The 19,212-nt window shown below is 41.7% G+C and overlaps 1 protein-coding gene across 1 annotated transcript in view; it reads left to right on the top strand.

The window, feature by feature from the left end:
• taf4b (TATA-box binding protein associated factor 4b) overlaps positions 1-19,212 on the top strand; it is a 94,923-nt gene that overhangs the window by 12,564 nt on the left and 63,147 nt on the right. The window contains exons 2-5 of the mRNA XM_062980433.1: positions 15,605-15,753; positions 17,479-17,568; positions 18,057-18,209; positions 18,293-18,415. Coding sequence (XP_062836503.1) covers positions 15,605-15,753; positions 17,479-17,568; positions 18,057-18,209; positions 18,293-18,415 — 515 coding nt within the window. The remainder of the gene's footprint in view (positions 1-15,604; positions 15,754-17,478; positions 17,569-18,056; positions 18,210-18,292; positions 18,416-19,212) is intronic.

Below are 19,212 nucleotides of genomic sequence, written 5' to 3'. Positions count from 1 at the left end.
AAGCCTATCCAAATTAGATAAGTATTGAATTATATTGATCTGGAATAGGAAATCTAGTTAGAGGAGCAGGGTTATTCTGTCGCTTCTAGAACTAATCTTTGCTGTAAAGATAGGGAAGGAAAGAGTTTCTCCTTCTAATATAGGCAGCGTGATTAGGGTATAGTGGTTTTATAATCACCTTTGCTTTCTGGAACCAGGGATAATTCTGTACCTAAAACCTATAGAAATTTGTTTCATTTTCTGCAACTTTAAGATCTGTGCCAGGTTTACAACCTTGTATGAATAAACATCCTTTTTTGAAGTTATCCAGACTCAGTCGTTCAATATCTATAGGACAGCTTATAGGGATTTGCAGTTCGCCCGGATAAAGGACAGCACGTTTCAGTTTTATAGTTTTTTATTGTCCGGCGGACGGCACAGTTTTGAGGACGATCAGCGGTTTTTCCGCTTCAGCTAGCTTGCACGGCCATAGAGACTTTGATTTTGTGGTCTGTTGCAGTGAAAGCTTGCTGCCAGGCCGAAAGGCAAGTGAGAGAGTGGGGCTCCATTTCTTCAGCCTCTGCAGTATCCTGCTCTTCAGCTTGCGTGTGTGCGCGTAGCCCTGCGGCTGTTTCTGCAATTGCACGGCTGTGCAAAACCCAGCAATCTACCCCGAGCTCCTTCGGTGGCAGGCATCGAGCCGCGGAGCTCCAGCAGTAGGTCCTGGGCTTACACGGAGGTGGTGAGTCCAGAAGCGCTTGGCCGGGACGGTCGCCTGGCGGTGGTGACCTGCCTCATTGTCCTGCGGTGGTGACCTGCCTCATCGTCCTGCGGTGGTGACCTGCATCATCGTCCTGCGGTGGTGACCTGCCTCATCGTCCTGCGGTGGTGACCTGCCTCATCGTCCTGCGGTGGTGACCTGCCTCATCGACCTGCGGTGGTGACCTCCCTTCACAGCGGGGAGGAGGCGTCTTTTCTCTCCTCCTTTCCAAAGCCAGCCTCGGTGCTCCTTCGGCGGCAGGCCTCGAGCCGCAGAGCACGAGGTGCTTGAAAATTTGGCGAAGTCGCCATTTTGGCAGTTTACGTCACTCGGGCAAGGGAGGTATCAAGTGGCAAGTTGCTGTCAGTTGGCATTTTGCAGCTTGCCCACCAAAGTCTGGCGCCAAAGGTCACAATCTTTGTAAAGTATAGTTACTTAGTGATATATATTGCTATGGTTAAGTGCTGTGAATTGTATTATATATTGAATTTGCCTTTATTGTAAATTTACTTGCAGGTATATTGCATTTGCCTTTGTTGTAAATTTACTTGCTATTAAGAATACATAATGTCTATGCAATTTCAAGATGATGCAGATGGTATACCTCCTTCTGAGGCTGAAAGTAGGAATGAAAGGCCCCAAAGGATAAAGCACCCTTCAGCCAAGATGCTAGCCCATCTAATAGATGAAAAGGAGCTCCTCCATGTGAGGTTAGGTTCGGCATGGGAGCGAATTGTAACATTAATGGACAGAATTGAGAGCTTGGGTATTACAAGGGTGCCATCCATATTACAGACAGACCTTGAAGAGACCTTCGGTATTTGGAGGGGTTTGGTGTCTAAGATAGTCCAGGTCCTCGAGCGCATTAACGCCAAGGATTCAGAGTTAGAAATAGTGAGTGTCTTAGCTGACACTAATGAGAAAGAAAATAAGGTGAGGGCAATTCTAGATGCCTTGGAATTTAGTTCTCCATCTGTTAATCTAAGGTCTGAGCCAAAAGGAAATCAGTCTTCCTTATGCAGCCATGAGACCAATCTTTTAAAATCACCTGCTGTGGCACTTAGTCTTAAGTCCAACCGCTCTAGCCAGGTATCTAAACTAAGGGAGTGTGCATCATCTAAACACAGCCACTCTAGCAAGTCTTCTGCTGCTGGGAGTGCCATCTCTTCCCTAGCTGCCTTGCACATTAAGGAGGCTGCACGTCTGGAGCTACAGAGCAAGGTTGCGGAGGCAGAAGCTGATGCAAAAGCAGCTGACCACACTTTCCACCTTAAAGAGGAGGAACAGCGACTCCAAATAGAACAGGCCCAAAGGCAATGTGAAATAGAAATGCTTAGAATAAGGATGGATGCTACTGCCAAAAAGGTAAAGGCTGAGACTTTGGCCAAGGTCCTAAGTGGGCAACTCACAGAAGAAAATGTAAGTCAGTTGCCGAAGCAGGACCCTTCTTCCAAGGTGCTTGTGCATCTTAATAGCTTAAACAGCCAGCTTTCGGATGAGGAACAGGAAGACTTCTCTCCTTACCCAGAGCAGGGCCCCAAAGTCACCTTTGAGTTTCCTGCAGAGCAGAGCGTCATAGCGGGGAGCTCACCCTTGCCCGAGCTACCTGTGCCTCCTGCTAAATCCCTAGGTCAGTCAATCAGGGCCTCAAGGCCAAGTGCTAGTTGGCCCTTACAGACAGCTGCACAGGGAGCCACCGATTCGTCAGTGGTCGATGTCATCCCTCCAAGAGGCCAAAGGTTGACGCAAGGTGCACGGTGGGAGTCCACTCCACAACAGCAAACTCCTCAATTGTTCCCTTCGACGCCAGAGCCCCAGCTTGTCTCCATCATCAGAAGCCCCAGAAGAGATCTTAAGGACAAGGGTGTCGAAAAGTTTTCGGACAAGCCTGAGGAATTTCTTCTCTGGAAGGCCACCTTCCAGAGAGCAATCAGAGACTTAAAGTTATTGCCTGAGGAAGAACTGACTCTTCTGGCTGCATGGTTGGGCCCAGCCTCATCCTCACAAGTTAAGAAGATCTACGCAGCCCACGTAGCCGATCCCGACAAAGCCCTGGAAAAGGCCTGGGCCAGGTTGCAGCAGAGGTATGGGGCCAGCACAGAGATTGAAGCATCTCTTATGGACAAGCTCCAAAGGTTCCCAGCTTTGAAACTCAAAGACTTCAAACTCTTGTGGGACCTCAGCGATCTCCTTACGGAATTAGAGTCGGCCAAGGAGAATCCAGAACTGCCCGGTTTGAAGTGCCTCGATCAGCACCTGTCCCAAAGGCAGATCTTGACCAAGCTGCCCTTCACTTTGCAAGAACGCTGGGGACAGGAGGTCTTCAACTACAAGGAGGCCCATTCTCAGGCGTACCCACCGTTTTCCCATCTGGTCCAGTTCATCACCAGAGCGGCCAGGGAAATGAATGATCCACAGACGGGCCTGCCCACCTTATATCAAGGGATCCATCCAGGGAAGGCACCTGAAGTGGACAAGAAACCACCTAGAGAGGCCAATAGACCTGTCAGCGTAAAGGCAGTCGAAACTCAACACAAGACTGATGAACCCAGGTCGGAGGTAAAAGAGTTGCTTTGCCCTATTCACCAAAAGCCTCACAGCTTGGCCAACTGCAGGGAGTTTAGTAGAAAGACATACAAAGAAAGGCAACAGCTAGTTCAAAAGCAGGGAATCTGCTTTAGATGCTGTGGAGCAACTCCACACTTTGCATCCAACTGCAAAGAAAACATCAAGTGTGAGAAATGCAACAGCCTCAAGCATTGCACTGCAATGCACAACTCCAGTGTCATCTCCCACCCCAAAGGGAACGCTTCACCAAAAGAAAAGTCAGCAGTCGAAGACACCGACAAGCCAGCTGTACCAGAGATGCAGGTGGAGGTTTCAGCAGTCGCCTGCACAGAGCTGTGTTCTGACTCGCACCAGTACAGAGTTTGTCATCCTATCTGCCTAGCGGATGTATATCCATCCAAGAGCCCTTGGCTTAAAAAGAGACTCTATGTGGCCCTAGATTCACAGAGCGATGCCTCCCTAGCTACTCCAGAGTTCTTCCGCATGTTTGACCTTAAAACCAAGATGGTCAATTACACCATGACTACATGTGCAGGAAAAAAGAAGTTGCAGGGTCGCATAGCATCTGGCTTTGTTGTCTCCTCTTGCGACCAGAAGAGACAGTTCAAGTTGCCAGACCTGATTGAGTGTTCCTCCATCCCTCGGAACAAAAAACAAATTGTAACTAGAGAAGTTGTGGAGGCTCATCCACATTTGCGACGGTTAAAGAATGCCATACCAGCCTTTCAGCCAGATGTGGACATTGCCCTTTTGCTTGGCTTGGACTGCCCGAGCTTGTTTTGTGTGAACGATCAAGTTAAAGGACCTCCAGGTGCACCTATCGCACAACAATTGCCATTAGGCTGGACAGTCATAGGCCCAGTGTGCATAAACAAGATGCACCCACCATCGTCGTTGGACTCCAATCAAGCACAGGTGCTTAAAGGTGGACGTCCTACACTTGTGCGCAGTTGCCTAAGTCACATCTCAGTCTACTGCCAAGGAATAACTCCAGAGTATTCCTCCACCTTCAAAGTCTCTGAGAGAGACGAAGCCATAGCGCTCTCGAAAGATGAGCAAAGGTTCTTGGACAGTATGAATGCTCAAGTCTCACGAAGTGCAGAGGTGTATGTGGCTAATAGAATCAACAACATTCTATCCAGTTCTACGCCTAGCCAGTGGCACCACGTCGCCACCAGCAACAACCCAGCTGACATCGCTTCCAGAGGAGCTTCAACTCAACGAGTGTTAAGTTCAAGTTGGCTGACAGGCCCCAGATGCTTGACCGAAGTCAATTTTCCATCAGCCTTTTCTCCCACCGATAATACAGAATTGCCCGAGTCCGTTCCAGAGGTGAAAGTTTGCAAGATGACCACAGAAATCAAGATGGGCCAAAGATCTTGCTTGGAACCACACCGTTTTGAATGTTTTTCGGAGTGGCACAGTCTTCTTAGAGCAGTTGCTAGGCTTATACATCGTTTAGCTTGCAAAGATAGTGAGCCTTTACAGGTCCAGGATATGATAAAGGCTAAGAGCGTCATATTCAAGTCAGTACAGAGATCTGCTTTCAAGCAGGAAATAGCTAGGCTAGAGCAAGGGCTCAACATCCCTAATCAAAGTCTTCTAAATGAGTTAAACCCATTTCTAGACAAGGAGGGTATTTTGAGAGTTGGAGGAAGGTTAGCCAAAGCTAAACTCAAGGCGTGCATAAAAAACCCCATCATCATACCCCCTAATAGTCACACTGCATTGCTGCTCGTTCGGCATCACCATGAAAAGATCCATCATCAGGGTAGAACTCTAACTGAGGCAGCCCTTAGAAATGAAGGTCTGTGGGTAGTTAATGCCAAAAGGTTGGTCAACAGTTGTATTTTCAAATGTGTTAAATGCAGGCGCCTTAGGCGAAACTGTCAAAGTCAGTTGATGGCAGAACTACCTCAGGATAGGACTTTGACAGACCCACCCTTTTCCCATGTGGGAATCGATGTGTTTGGTCCTTGGGAGGTTGTCACTAGGAAAACCAGGGGTGGTGTTGTAAATAACAAGAGGTGGGCAGTTTTGTTTACTTGTTTAGTAATACGAGCTGTCCATATAGAAGTCATAGAAGGGATGGACACTTCATCATTTTTAAACGCATTAAAAAGGTTCATAGCCCTCAGAGGGCCAATTAAGTCAATTCGGTCGGACTGTGGCACCAATTTTGTAGGTGCGACCAAAGAACTCAATTGTGTGTCTAGGTTTGGGAGAGACCCAAAGGTTCAGAACTTTACGAATACTGAACAAATTATGTGGACTTTCAATGTTCCTCACGCCTCCCACATGGGTGGTGTTTGGGAGAGGATGATTGGTATTAGTCGCAAAATCCTTAATGCCATGCTTTTGAGTCATAGGTCATTGACGCATGATGTTTTGGTGACACTTATGGCGGAAGTTACCGCAATTATCAACAACCGGCCGCTGGTTCCCCTTACCAGTGACCCTGAGAACTTACAACCACTGACTCCTGCACTTATTTTGACACAAAAGGTGCCAGGATGGAAGGACATCATGTTGCCAGTTCCGGACGGAACTCACCGTGCCCTGTGGAAACAGGTGCAGTCCTTGGCCAACCACTTTTGGAAAAGGTGGAAAGCTGAGTACTTAAGCCAGCTTCAAGCTAGAAGAATCTGGCAAAGCCCACAGGACAACATTGAGGTTAACAACGTTGTGTTGTTAAAGGACAAAGACTTGCCCCGCCATGCATGGCCCATGGGCATTGTATTAAAGACCTTTCCTTGCCCGGATGGTAAGGTCAGGAAAGTTCAATTAAAGACTTGCAACAGAGACAAAGTGTCCATTTTGGACAGACCAATTAGTGACCTCGTGTTGCTTATTGGAGATGTTTAAAGTTCTAGTGTTTGTATTGTCATATGTGCAAAGGTGTTTGTATGTTTTTGAGTGGTAAATTCCCACATCCTGGGAATTTAAGCGGGGAGTGTTCCGTCCCCCAGGACGATGGTTTGCCTTACCTATTGGTCGTTTGTTTGTTTTCCCTCCTTTGCATTTTGTTTCAGCCTCTGGCTGCAAAAGCCTAGGAAATGTGGCTTGGAGTCTGCAAGAGCTGGCTGCAGTTTTCTTTGCAATGATTGGTCAAAGAGTACAACATCTTAGGACCGCCCTTTTTACCAGGGTCTAGTCTCCATTTTAGAGTTTCATTCTGGCTATAGTCTTCCAACGTGCTGGAGCTGTGCAAGGCTAACTGGGACAAATCATCCTCAAAACCAGGCCAATCTAAGCCTATCCAAATTAGATAAGTATTGAATTATATTGATCTGGAATAGGAAATCTAGTTAGAGGAGCAGGGTTATTCTGTCGCTTCTAGAACTAATCTTTGCTGTAAAGATAGGGAAGGAAAGAGTTTCTCCTTCTAATATAGGCAGCGTGATTAGGGTATAGTGGTTTTATAATCACCTTTGCTTTCTGGAACCAGGGATAATTCTGTACCTAAAACCTATAGAAATTTGTTTCATTTTCTGCAACTTTAAGATCTGTGCCAGGTTTACAACCTTGTATGAATAAACATCCTTTTTTGAAGTTATCCAGACTCAGTCGTTCAATATCTATAGGACAGCTTATAGGGATTTGCAGTTCGCCCGGATAAAGGACAGCACGTTTCAGTTTTATAGTTTTTTATTGTCCGGCGGACGGCACACCTTCCGAGATGGGGAGCAGAATGACTAACAGGCAAGGGGAAGCTGTGAGTTACATTCAATAACCTTTTTTTTTTTTTTTTTTGCAAAGTGCACCTTCAATCAATGGGGCATTATACTCAAGTAAATACTGGTAAATCTATCAGTATAAGAAGGTTACTAACTTTGATGTCTGGTGTAATCTAATAAAAGCGAGATAGGAAACACTGAGTAATTACTTGGAGACCTCATTACGCATTGCCAGTAAAATCCCATCCCTGATTGGATGAAAAGGATTGTTTTATGCCAGTTGAAGTTTGTAGATGATAAAAGCAGCAACAAAACAAACTAACAACAACAAAACAAACCTCAATCTAAAGAGTGGGTGGGTGATTTTGGATTGATGTTTCAATCTAACATCACTAATGGTATATCTAAAATCTAAAAGTATATTGATTTTTGCACTCTGAAAGACAGAAGTAGGATTTTATCAGACAAATCATATATATGTACACTGTTAACTGGAACTCAAGAAATGGCAGAAATTAAAGAAATTATACCTTTAATTTTTTAAAAAAGTTTTTCAAATGCAGTAAAACAGTAACTGTGTTACATTAAGTAAAGTTTGTCTTTATTGGTTTTAATATAGTTTTGATTACTGTATTTCAATATTATTAAGTCAAAACACAGTTTATGGTATAGTATAGTATGGGGTATAGTTAGGCATATTTATAATAGTAATGGAGACAACCAGAAATTACATTTATTTGGCATCTACGGATCCCCATGGGTGCTGGTTAAGTGTTATGATTGAGCCTCTTGGCTCTGTTACTGACAGACGTGGGCGTAAGACTCCTCGAGAGTCAGATACTCTCGAGGAGCGAGAAAGAAAAAGACTGCGAGACATTTTTGCAGCACCATCTGACGAAGAGTCTTTTGAGGGGTTTACGGAGAGAATGGAGGAGGGGCTGGTTAGCTCGGAGGAGGATGAGATGGATTGGACTAGGGTGAGGGAGGAATTGGGTGCCACTGGCAATGATGGGATAGAAGATGAATGGGGACCTTCAGGATTAGACCCATGGTCAAGCTGGAGGGATGGGACGGGATCCACAGCTGGAGATGCTGTGGGGCGTAGTCAGAGGTGTTCCAGCTCTGATGAGGAAAGTGATGAGGAAACGCCCGGGTTAAGGAGGACAGCTGACAGTGATGAGGATTTGTAACTGGCATAAAATGGGGCTTGGGAGCAATTGCAAATTGCGTTGGGCAAGGTAATCTGGACGAACGCTTGGGATCTGTGTGGGACGCTTTCCTGAAGACTGGTGTGTTTTCGTGTGCTGATACGTAAGTTGTTTTGGAATTCAGGGTCAGACGGCGGGAGGAATTGTGTGGGCATTTGTTTGTGCAAACCTGTGCTTACTCTTATTAGCTTGACCTTCCGTCGTCTTCTTGACGGACGCCATCTCCTGCTTTGAAATTCGGACTGAACTGACCACGGCTTGACTTCCCCCTTCTTGGACTTGGAAACTACAAACGTCTGCTTCTGGCTTTGATCTACGGAAAGGAACTGGGTCTACTCTACTGCTACAATCCTTGGCTGATCTGTTCGTGTTGGAAATCCTGTCTGCTGTGTGTGTGGGAGCGACGCAAGTTACTCTAAGCACAGTGTTGGCAGCAGAGAGGAATCTGCTGCCAATTAGTTGCATTCTTTTGTATCTTTTGTTCCTCGGCTTTTGTTTTGTTTATCCCCAGGCTGAAGCAAGCAGTTTGTTTTTACCCGGATTAAACTCCGGTTTAATCCGGTTTATCTTTTGAACGTTTTTCCTTGTCCCTTTTTGCTCCTAAAGGCTAATACTGCCTGGCCCTTGTATTTTACGGGCATTTTTGAGTTCTGTAATCCAATAAACTCTGTTATCTTGAATCTTGTGGCGTTCTGTCCTTGACATTAACTGAGAACTTACCGTATTTTGAAAAATGCTCTTATATAGAATTGATATTCTAACAATCCTCCAAATGATAATGCTTCCACACGTCTGGAATGTATTATCGATAGCATAGGCTGCCTCCCTTTGAACAACTTTCCTAAACTGACTAATGTACAGTAGGGTCTCACTTATCCAACATAAACGGGCCAGCAGAATGTTGGATAAGCGAATATGTTGGATAATAAGGAGGGATTAAGGAAAAGCCTATTAAACATCAAATTAGGTTATGATTTTACAAATTAAGCCCCAAAACATCGTTATACAACAAATTTGACAGAAAAAGTAGTTCAATATGCAGTAATGCTACGTAGTAATGACTGTATTTACGAATTTAGCACCAAAATACCATGATGTATTGAAAACATTGACTACAAAAATGCGTTGGATAATCCAGAACGTTGGATAAGTGAGACTCTACTGTAGTTTGTTTTATTGCTACTGTTCTGCATCCTTTAGTTGTTCTGTGGTGGGAACATAATGCTTGCATTTTACAAATGTATCTATACTTTTCTAGATTTTGGGGGTTTCTAAAGTTTTATGTAAGTACTGAAATGTTGAGCATGTACTTTGGTTCTTTGCCTAGAAAGAACGGTATAGGTTTTAGACTTGGATTAAATGCCTTCTTTTGTGTAGAGTTTGTAGGACAAACCTACTTACTACCCCTATAAGTACAATTTAAGACAATCACATGAAGATATTGTTAGGTTAAATTAAAGGAAAGTATGCTTGATATATATCTGGTTGTTTATTGGAAAACAATTTATAGTACAATAAACCTTCGTACCCACAGAACAAATAGCCATGGTTTCACTTACATGCATCTGACAAAATATGTCCTCACTAGAAATTTTCTAGATCCTCTTGGTGATATGGTGGCATGTTTTTGCCAAGTGTTAACATAAAAGAGGACCCTTTTGGAATTTTCTAGGTCCTCAAAGTTGACTGTCGTAACTTCTGGCATAAATTGTTCATTTCAATAGGGTTTGCTACTATCCATAGTTTCTTGTTTCTGCAGTGCAGAGAAATATTCCCTATGGACACATGACATGTGTATAAGCTCTCAAGTTGAAGAAGAATCTTGTGGATTTTGCCCATGAATAAACAGCTGCAGCTTATTAGTACAGGTAGTCCCCAAGTCAGGAATAAGATAGGTTCTGTAGGTTTGTTCTTAAGCTGAATTTGTATGGAAGTCAGAACAGGTACGGTTTTAAAGTGTAAACCCAGCCATATATATATATATATATATATATATATATATATATATAGAGAGAGAGAGAGAGAGAGAGAGAGAGAGAGAGCACTTTGGATAGCACAGGGAAAGGTTAACACGCCTGTGATTGTTTTGTTGTCTGTGGCTGTGTTCAGAAGATTTCACCACACTTTATGTCCCTGTGATTACTGGATTTTGAAAAATGTGGCCTGTTGTGGAAATAAAGACAGAAGATAAAGCTCCAGTGGAGACACCTTTCCTTGATCACTCTTCCAGGAGTAAATTTTCCTTCCTAGGGGCAGATTTCTCTCACTTCCTGTTGTTTCACCCCTATTCTTAACTATGAGTCATTTGTAAGTCAGATATTTGTAACTTGAGTGCTATCTATATAACATAGCTATCATTGTACTGTTAACTTCTGTTTAAAAAGTTCACTCACATGTGTCATAAGTCAACGGTGGCAACATGTTCTTGCCCAGTTTTGGAGAAGAGGGTTTTGGTATCTCCATGCATAAAAATATGCCACCCCAGAGAGGTGGCATTTTAAAATAGTACGTATTGCCCTTCACAGATAGAATTCTTAAATTCAACACAGTAATTTTCTAGGCACATTTTAAAATATACATGTGTATAACAAGCTAGAGCTAGTGAGTTTACATACACAGGAACTTTTTGTGATTCTCTGATTTCATGAAGATGAAAGGCGCTCTGTTCCATTAGATGGCAGTGTTGTACAACCTTTGTGTATTTTGGGAACAGGGATCATAAAAGCTGTTACACTGGTTAGGACATGTGCCTCAGTCTAAAGGGCATTTTGACACATGACACCAAAAGTGGCCCTCGGCCTTTTATGCAGTCCATGTCCACAGCGAATGTCAAAGTCAGAAAGCAGAAGAAAGCCATTTTAAAATTGCCTAACATCTTAGAACCTGGCTTTTGTATTGCAGAATTTAAATGCAGAAATGCAAAAGCAGTTTTAATCATCGCTAGTAAAAATTACCTTAATCTGAATTCATATGAACCTGGCTATGAATAAGTGCCAATGTATATATAAAGTTCATTTCCATGTTTTTGTTGCAAGATACATGTTTCAAAGATAGCTACTTAAGATTCAAAATTTTATTTGGCGCCTAAGTTCCTAAACTGATATCAGGATTTCATTAATTTTCGGTGCTCTTTCTTTGTACAGATTGAGGATCCCTTATCTGAAATGCTTGGGAGCAGAAAATGTGAAAATATGTACCTGATGGGTGGGGGAAGAGTCGTAATTTCTTATATGCCAATGCATCTGAGTTGCTAATGAATGGCTATATAAAAGATCTTGGGATTGTAGTATATAGCTTGGTGACTCATTGTGTAGCAGCTGTAAGATTTCCTTTAAGGAAAGAATTGAAAATAAAATGCCAATAAACTCTGGTGTGACCACATTTGCAACACCATTTACAGTTCTTGGCTTGTGAACTATATGCAGATTGTACCATCTTACCTCAAAAAGGAGTTTGTAGAGCTAGGAAAGTGTACAATGTTTGGTACTTTTTACAAGGCACAGAAAATGCGGGAGAGATATTAAAATCGTGTATGAAGTGGAAACACATAGCCCAAAGATAAATTACAACACTTCTTATCCAAAATCTTGGGACTAGAAGTGTTTTGAATTTCAGATTCTGAAATACCTGTACTTGCATATGTGTATGTCATGAGATATCTTGGAAATAGGATAAAAATCTAAACCACTTACACACATAGCCTGTAGGTAATTTTATTTATTTATTTACAACATTTATACCCTGCCCTTCTCACCCGAGAATTTTATACACAATATTTTAAATATTTTTGTGCTCAAAACAAAATTTATGTACCATTTTAAGGCAAAGGTATCCCTACTATTCCAGCCACTCATGTGGATAGTTTTGGATTTTGGAGTATGTTGGAGTTTTGGATAAGAGATACTCAACCAGTATCAGATTAGCTACGATTAGGTGGCAGTGATAGTTGTCAGCCTGGCGAGCTTCAAAATAGATGGGACTTGTTCATGAAGGATATCAATACCTACCAGTTGTGACAGCTATATCCTACTGGTATTAGAGGCAGCATCTCTGCATAGAAGTGTGAGTAACAGGGTGCTGTTCTACTTCTGTTGTGTTTTGGCATTCCCATGAGTATTTGGACACTTCTGGAATATTGTTCCACTAGACACCCTTAGTGCGGTTCTTCAAAATTTTTGTTGCTTTCCCAGTTGATTAAGGCATCTTCCAAACCTGCTATCTACTTTTCATCCCATTTCAGTTATGCCATATTATGGTATTGCGTGTTGTATCCCAGCCACAGGCTGGCCAGATTCTAGATGAAGATGGAGGGGATTCTGGGGGTTCTGGATTTGGGATTCAAGATCAGCAATCTGAGGCAGAAGTTAGCTCAGACATGCAGTTGCAGGATGAGCTGCTGATTCCAGGAGAAACAGATAACGGTCAAGCTGACATGAGAAATATTGAGGGAGAGACTTCAGCCTTGGAAAATAATGAGGATGACGGTTTAGCTTCTGACCAGGTGCAAGATAACGAGGAGTTATCTAGAGAGGACCGTTTGTCTTGGATGGGTTCCCAGGTCCATAGAAGTAAGCGTTTGGCGCGCAAATGTGAATCTAGCTGTGGGAAGAGGAATGCATTCCTAAGTTGTTATTAAAGCATGCTTTCACAGACTATTCTTTGTCAGTGCAATTTCATCGCTTCATCTGTGTGGAAGTTCTACCTAGCCAGCGTTCTTGGATTCTTGGGCCTTGTTTTTTGGACTCTTTGCCTTATGGTTTATCTTGGATTCTTGGACCTTGTTCTTTGACTCTATGGACTAATTCTTTGCCTTATGTTCCTGCTATGCGCTTTGAACCTATGGACCTAGCCTTTTGGATTAATAGACATTTATGTACTTTGTGAATCTCTTGGACCTATTGACTCTTTCACTAAAACTTTGAACTACCTTTTGATTGCTTGCTTGATTTATATGCTGCTTTGCTTAATAAAAACTTCAAAAGACTACCTGTGTGTCTGACTGGGTATCTATAGCAAGGTGAACTTAGCCTGAGGTGTGACATTGTGCTCCAAGTTAAAAAGTGCTTTAATAGCAGAAATTATGTGTTACATAAAATGGCTTCTCAGCAGGATTTGTAATGCAAATTTATGACCTTGACACGTTGGAAATTATGCTGTGGAAGGGGGTGCACAAGTGTGTGTATCTCTGAAGCATACTTTTCCCATAAAGGTCCAGAAGATAATAAATATAGGTGAATGACTCAAATCAGTATTAAAATACTAGATCTCTGGACTGTGCATCTAATAACAGTACATCAGCTCCCGATGTTTCTAGAAAAAATTTAAACACCTAAGGGCGAATTCATAAGATCTATTTTGGGTTGAATGCTGTCACCCTCCTCCCCTCCCTGTTTCTTTGCAGTCTTTGTGTGGAAAGTTATAGCTGTTCACACATCCGGTTACAATGTGCTAATTAAAAGGAGGTGTTTGAAACAAGTCAAATAGCAGAGCTCTGGAAGTTAATAACATCTGTTTCTACTGTGTTGGCAAAGACGTTTCATAAGAATAAAGTAACAAAGTGTAATCTGTTTTTCCCCTTAGTCCAAGGGCCTTTTTCCAGTTTCAAGTTACTCTTGCAAGAAATGTGCAGGGGGACCTTTCCCCCCTAATATCTTACAACTAACATAACACGGGTGACATAGGACTAGTGCTGTTGATCTTGGATAATACTTATGGAAATATGCTTACAAATGAAGACACACTATTTCTTGTACTGGTCACTGCTGTTTGAACCATCATTCGGCCATGAAAATGCACTAGGCAAGTCACATTCTCTCAGCCTCAGAGGAGAGCAAAGACATTCTTTCTCTGAACAAATCTTGCCCAGAAAACCCAAATGATAGATTTGTCTCAGGGTTGTCTTAAGTTGGAAGCAACTTGAAGACAACCTTTGAAGAATAGTGATTTTATTTTGAATCTCATTCTGGCAGTATCCCTGTGAAGGAGAATCTAACTTGTCTTGAAGGCAGCTCATCAGGTCTCATGAAAGGCTGTAAAAGAGGGCTGATGTGGAACAAAACATATCAATAGGCAGAAGGGAATTCAGACAGGGTTGTGAACTGACACTGTCAGGGTTTGACTTTGCAACAGAGAAGATTTTGAGCTGATCGCGATAGGATTTTGAATTTGAGAAATAAGGGATAATTGCTTAGGGTTTTGGAGAACTAAAAATAAAATTCAAATATTAATATATTCTAACATATGTAATAACTTTATTTTTGTTGTTTTAAACTGTCCTTGGCTCTCCATTAAAGTTGAATTGATGTCAGGTCAACGATTCCAGAACTAAAGAACACACATAACAACACAGTCAGAAGTTCACATTTAGGGGTCGTTGGAGGATTAGTAAACCTTTCCAGGAAGGGAATAATTGGAGGAACCAGGGCAAGTGGGTGGCAGAATTCCTAGGAGCATTGGGATCGGCCTGGGTAAAGGTATCTCTATTGCTCCCTCATAGAGACATCATTTTGGAGGATTGTGGAATTAGCTTGTGGGGAAGTTCTGCAATGCACTGCTTGAATGCATGAAGACTGGTCGATTCATAAGTATTTCACAAGGGTTAATAAATGTAATGCATGTGTGAAAAGACCTCACCTGACAGAAGCCTGACTGACGAAGATTTTAAAAATGTGAGCTCTTTTCTTTACAGTGAAACCGATTGGCATGAAGAGGTTAATAAAATGCCACTTGCTATTGGGTTAATTTAAATACAACTTAATGTAAGGATGTCAAACAAGGCTAACATTATTATGGGGATTGCCTTTAAATCATCATTAAATTGGTCATAAGCTAAGCTTCTTGTCTTTAATTGCACTTGGATAACTAGTAATCATGAAACATCTATATCAGTGGTTCCCAACCTGTGGGTCCCCAGATGTTTTGGCCTTCAACTCCCAGAAATCCTAACAGCTGGTAAACTGGCTGGGATTTCTGGGAGTTGTAGGCCAAAACACCTGGGCCCACAGGTTGAGAACCATTGATCTATATCTTTAAAGTTCTGACTGTAGAGGGCTCTAAGCAAACTAATTCTGAACTGACTTTTTTTTCTTAAGCACACTTGATGAATTTTTATGAGGTCAAAATAGAAGCTACACTTGTCATAACACTAATTGGGTCACTGCAAAAATGTAGCAGTTTGCTCTTTTAAACAGCAACATAGAAAAGGAAGAGTGCAGAATGATAGAAGCATTACAGCGGTTTTAATGTTTCTAAATCAAGTACAATCATTCTAAATTAAGTATGATAGAAGATGTCATGGATTGCAAGCACTTCTGACTTGGTGTTTAGAGGGATTCAGACTTGGAGCAAATTTAGACAATATCCTTCTTCACTAAGAGTATGTAATGGAGACTTGGTTGTGTTCTCTTCTTCAGGAACAGTTCTTGTCAGAAGTAATACTGGTCAACTGATATTGGTGTCGCAGCAAGCACTAGTGCAAGCCCAAAGCCAGACCCAAAGTAATGCAAGTGTAAGGTGGACAGTGCCCACACTTTCATCTACAGTCAAACTACAGAATCCACAGGTAATTCTATAATCAAATTTCTATTAAATGTCTCATTACATTTGGTGCTATAGTAGATGTTCCTACCAAGTTTGAATTACATCATGCAACTTCCATGTATGTAGCCTTGTGAGCGGGACACATCTAGTCTAGGTGCCAGGTTTCTTTTGCGTTTCTGTCAAGACATTCAGAAGGTGGTGGCTCTACAGAGGAGCTCAAATCAGTTTAAGGTAAGCCTGGTTCCTTATTGCAGAGGTATGTTCTGTTTTTCTCTTACAGCTTGCCCATACTAGCTATCAGTGCTCATACATTAATGCAGATACAGCGTTCTCTCACTTATTGCAGGGGTTACGTTCCAGGACCACCCATAAAAAGTGAAAATCCAGAAAATAGGGACGCTATATTTATTAGGCTTTTCCTTAGGAAGGAAGTAGAAGGAGGGAGGGAGGAAGGGAAGAAAGATGTGGGGGAACATGGTGCCGCCTCCTTCTCCCGCTACCATTTGGGCTCCTTCTCCGCCCCGCCGCCTGCACCCAACTGAGACCACCACCACTGTAAATCATAATTTTTATGATTTATAATACTGTTTTAGTGTTTATTAAAAACTCACGAAATAGCGAGGGCACGAAAAGCGAACCGCAAAGTATAGCGAGGGAACACTGTCTATTACTTTCTGCAGATGCATATATAAACCTGTATTTGCATTATCACAGTCCTTGATGCCACTGAAAAATAATATCTCTATCTACCTTTACATTTTAGCTATGTTGGTCTATTTCAGTGTAAAAAGGAAGGGGGCGGGAAGAATCTAATGGCAGCTTTAAGACAATTTTATGTGTGTATACAGGCATACTTTTAGATACAAAGATCTCAAATTTTTAGGGTGTTAAATATTACCAACATCATCCTGAATTTGGATTATAAGTGTACAGTCAGCCCTTCACATTTGCAGCTTGACTTTTATGGGTTTGATGATTTGCAAATGTGATTAAAACGTTCTCTCTGGGAACCTCTGAGTCCTCCAGCATGATTTGCTGATCGGTTTCTATCAGAAGGATCACACCAGAGGACCTAAAGATTCCTAGAGAGCACTGTGATTCTGTGGTTTATTTCTTTTTAAAATTATTCATAGTTTTTCACATTTGTAAGGGTCCCTTGTCCAGTGAATGTGGAAGGCTGATGGTTTTATCAGTCCTTTAAAACCAGTTTCATGTTTTTTATGATGTTCTACTCAGCAATCTGACTACTGCAATTTCCTCTAGCAGCGGATTCCTCTTGTGTCTATTGTGGTTAAGTTGTTCCTGTCGAGGAAAGGTCATAGTTGGTGGTACAGTTGATGCTGGCTGGGGCACTTGAAGTCTACCTGGCCTCTAGCAATAGGTCTGGTTCTAAGAGCATTCCTCAACTGTGCACCTGTTTCCTTGAGGGGAATGAAACCCCATCCAGGGTAGTTTGCTTATCTAATTTGCAGTCTTGAGAATTACTGAGCTGTAGAGCCTCTGTCTTATTGGAATTTAGCTCCAATTTCTTGAATTTCATCCAGCCTGTTATAGAATCCTGGTACTTGTCCAGTACCTGCAGAGCCTTAGCTTAAACTCTATCAAAAAAGGACGTTGAGCTGATTGTCCTAACTTCAAATGTATGGATGGCAGGGGGTGGGAACGGTTTTGTGTCCAAATGCTACATGACCAATTAGTTAACTCTTCATTTTTATTTGTATTCTTCCTATTCTAATTTTTTTTAAAGAACTCTGTAAGTCAAGTACTTAAAGTACTACCAGCTCCTGTTAAAACGGTGCCTCGGACAACTCATCCCATTAAGAAATCTGTAATCCAGGTATGTCTGACATTGTATTTTTTAGTATTGAATCTTTTAGGTGTTTTTATTATTGTAGTGGTTCACAAACCATGGTTCATATACATTATGTTCCATATCCATTCCAATAAGGCACTTAGCAATGTCATTCAGAATTATTGTGGGAAATTTCTTCCCAGTTGCTGGAAGTAAGTCATTTGTGTCATTACTTTCTGGATCAGGATCGTGCTCAGAGGATGGAAGTAATGAATCATAACCATTACAGTTTCCTATACTGAACCACTTATTTGCTAATAGCCAGTATAACCAGTTATGAGGAATTCTGGAAGCTGCAGTCCAAAAATGTTTGGAGTGCTATATGGCTCACCATAACGATTGCTATTAAACTTAAAAACTAATTTTTGTAAAGATAAGCTATATAATTCTTGAATGAGCATCGTGGAAAGATCAGTTTCACCTTTTTCCTGATAGAAATCAAGTTAATGAAGCTAAATACTGTTTTCTTTCAGTCAGTATCATCAACAAAAAGTAATTCCACAAATATGATGATAAAAGGACCATTGGCAAACCCTCCTGCTTTTGATTTTCATATACAGCCTGTTGCTCCAAAGCCAGTTCCTGATGCAGACAGTACAACAGTAGCACAGGCCAGCACTTCTGCAGTAAGTGCAAAATAGTTAAGATTGGAACCTTCTATGCTGCTAAACAGGATTTAATTTGCACTCTTGCTTTTGATTCTTGTCAGGAAATGCTGGAAAATGCGCAAAAGTGCAAAAACTTTCTTGCAACACTTATAAAACTGGCATCCAGTGGAGCTCAAGCACCCGAAATGGGGCAGAATGTGAAGAATCTGGTAGAAAATCTGTTGGTAAAAGTTAATCTGCAAGTATTTTTGTCCTGATCCTAAATGTCTTTACTTGGAAGTGATTTTATTGGGGGTTTCACTTGTTTATAAGTTTGCACTAGATTATATGTGTACAATATTATAGTTGTCCAAAGTCAGTGTCCCGTCTTTACACATTCAGTCAGTCTTTAAAACATCATGATGTTGCAGATGAATGTAACCTAAAAGTCCTACCATGTTATTATATTAAAAGTGATCATTACTGCTGTTTGAAGAATGGAAGAAGATACAGTTTGCAAGCTTTCTTGTAGAAGACATGAAATAGAGAGATATCTGTTTGTAGAGAAATTAGGAAACACTTCCTTTCAAACCAGCCTCGTATTCCTATATATGCATACAATGGACCTATGGTATCCACTGTGTTTTGATTCCAGGACACCTATCCCTATGAATATCAAAATCAGTGGATGCACAAACCTCATTATATTCAGTGGTTTAGTAAAATGGTGTATTTTATATAAAACTAGCTGTGCCCGGCCACGCGTTGCTGTGGCTGAGTCTGGTGGTGTTGGTCAGTCTACATTAGGTTGTATTGATGCTGTGACCTCCACCCTTCTTTATACTCACATTAGTAGTAGTATTTGAAGTCTGTTACCTTCTTCAATTTTTCAGTTTTGTGGGTCCGGATTGTGTTTTGTGGTGTGATTGTGTTGTTACAATCGGGAGGCAAGGCTTTTGCGTTGTTTTGCCAAGTTTCGTATTTCTGGGGCGTTTAATTGTGTTGTTATAGTCATGATGCATTGTTGTGAGTTTTGTGCATC

Source organism: Anolis carolinensis, chromosome 4 (genome assembly GCF_035594765.1).
Source record: "Anolis carolinensis isolate JA03-04 chromosome 4, rAnoCar3.1.pri, whole genome shotgun sequence".
In the NCBI taxonomy this organism is placed as follows: domain Eukaryota; kingdom Metazoa; phylum Chordata; class Lepidosauria; order Squamata; family Dactyloidae; genus Anolis; species Anolis carolinensis.
Note: the sequence above shows the minus strand (reverse complement) of the source record. Positions and strands in the feature narration are given on the sequence as shown.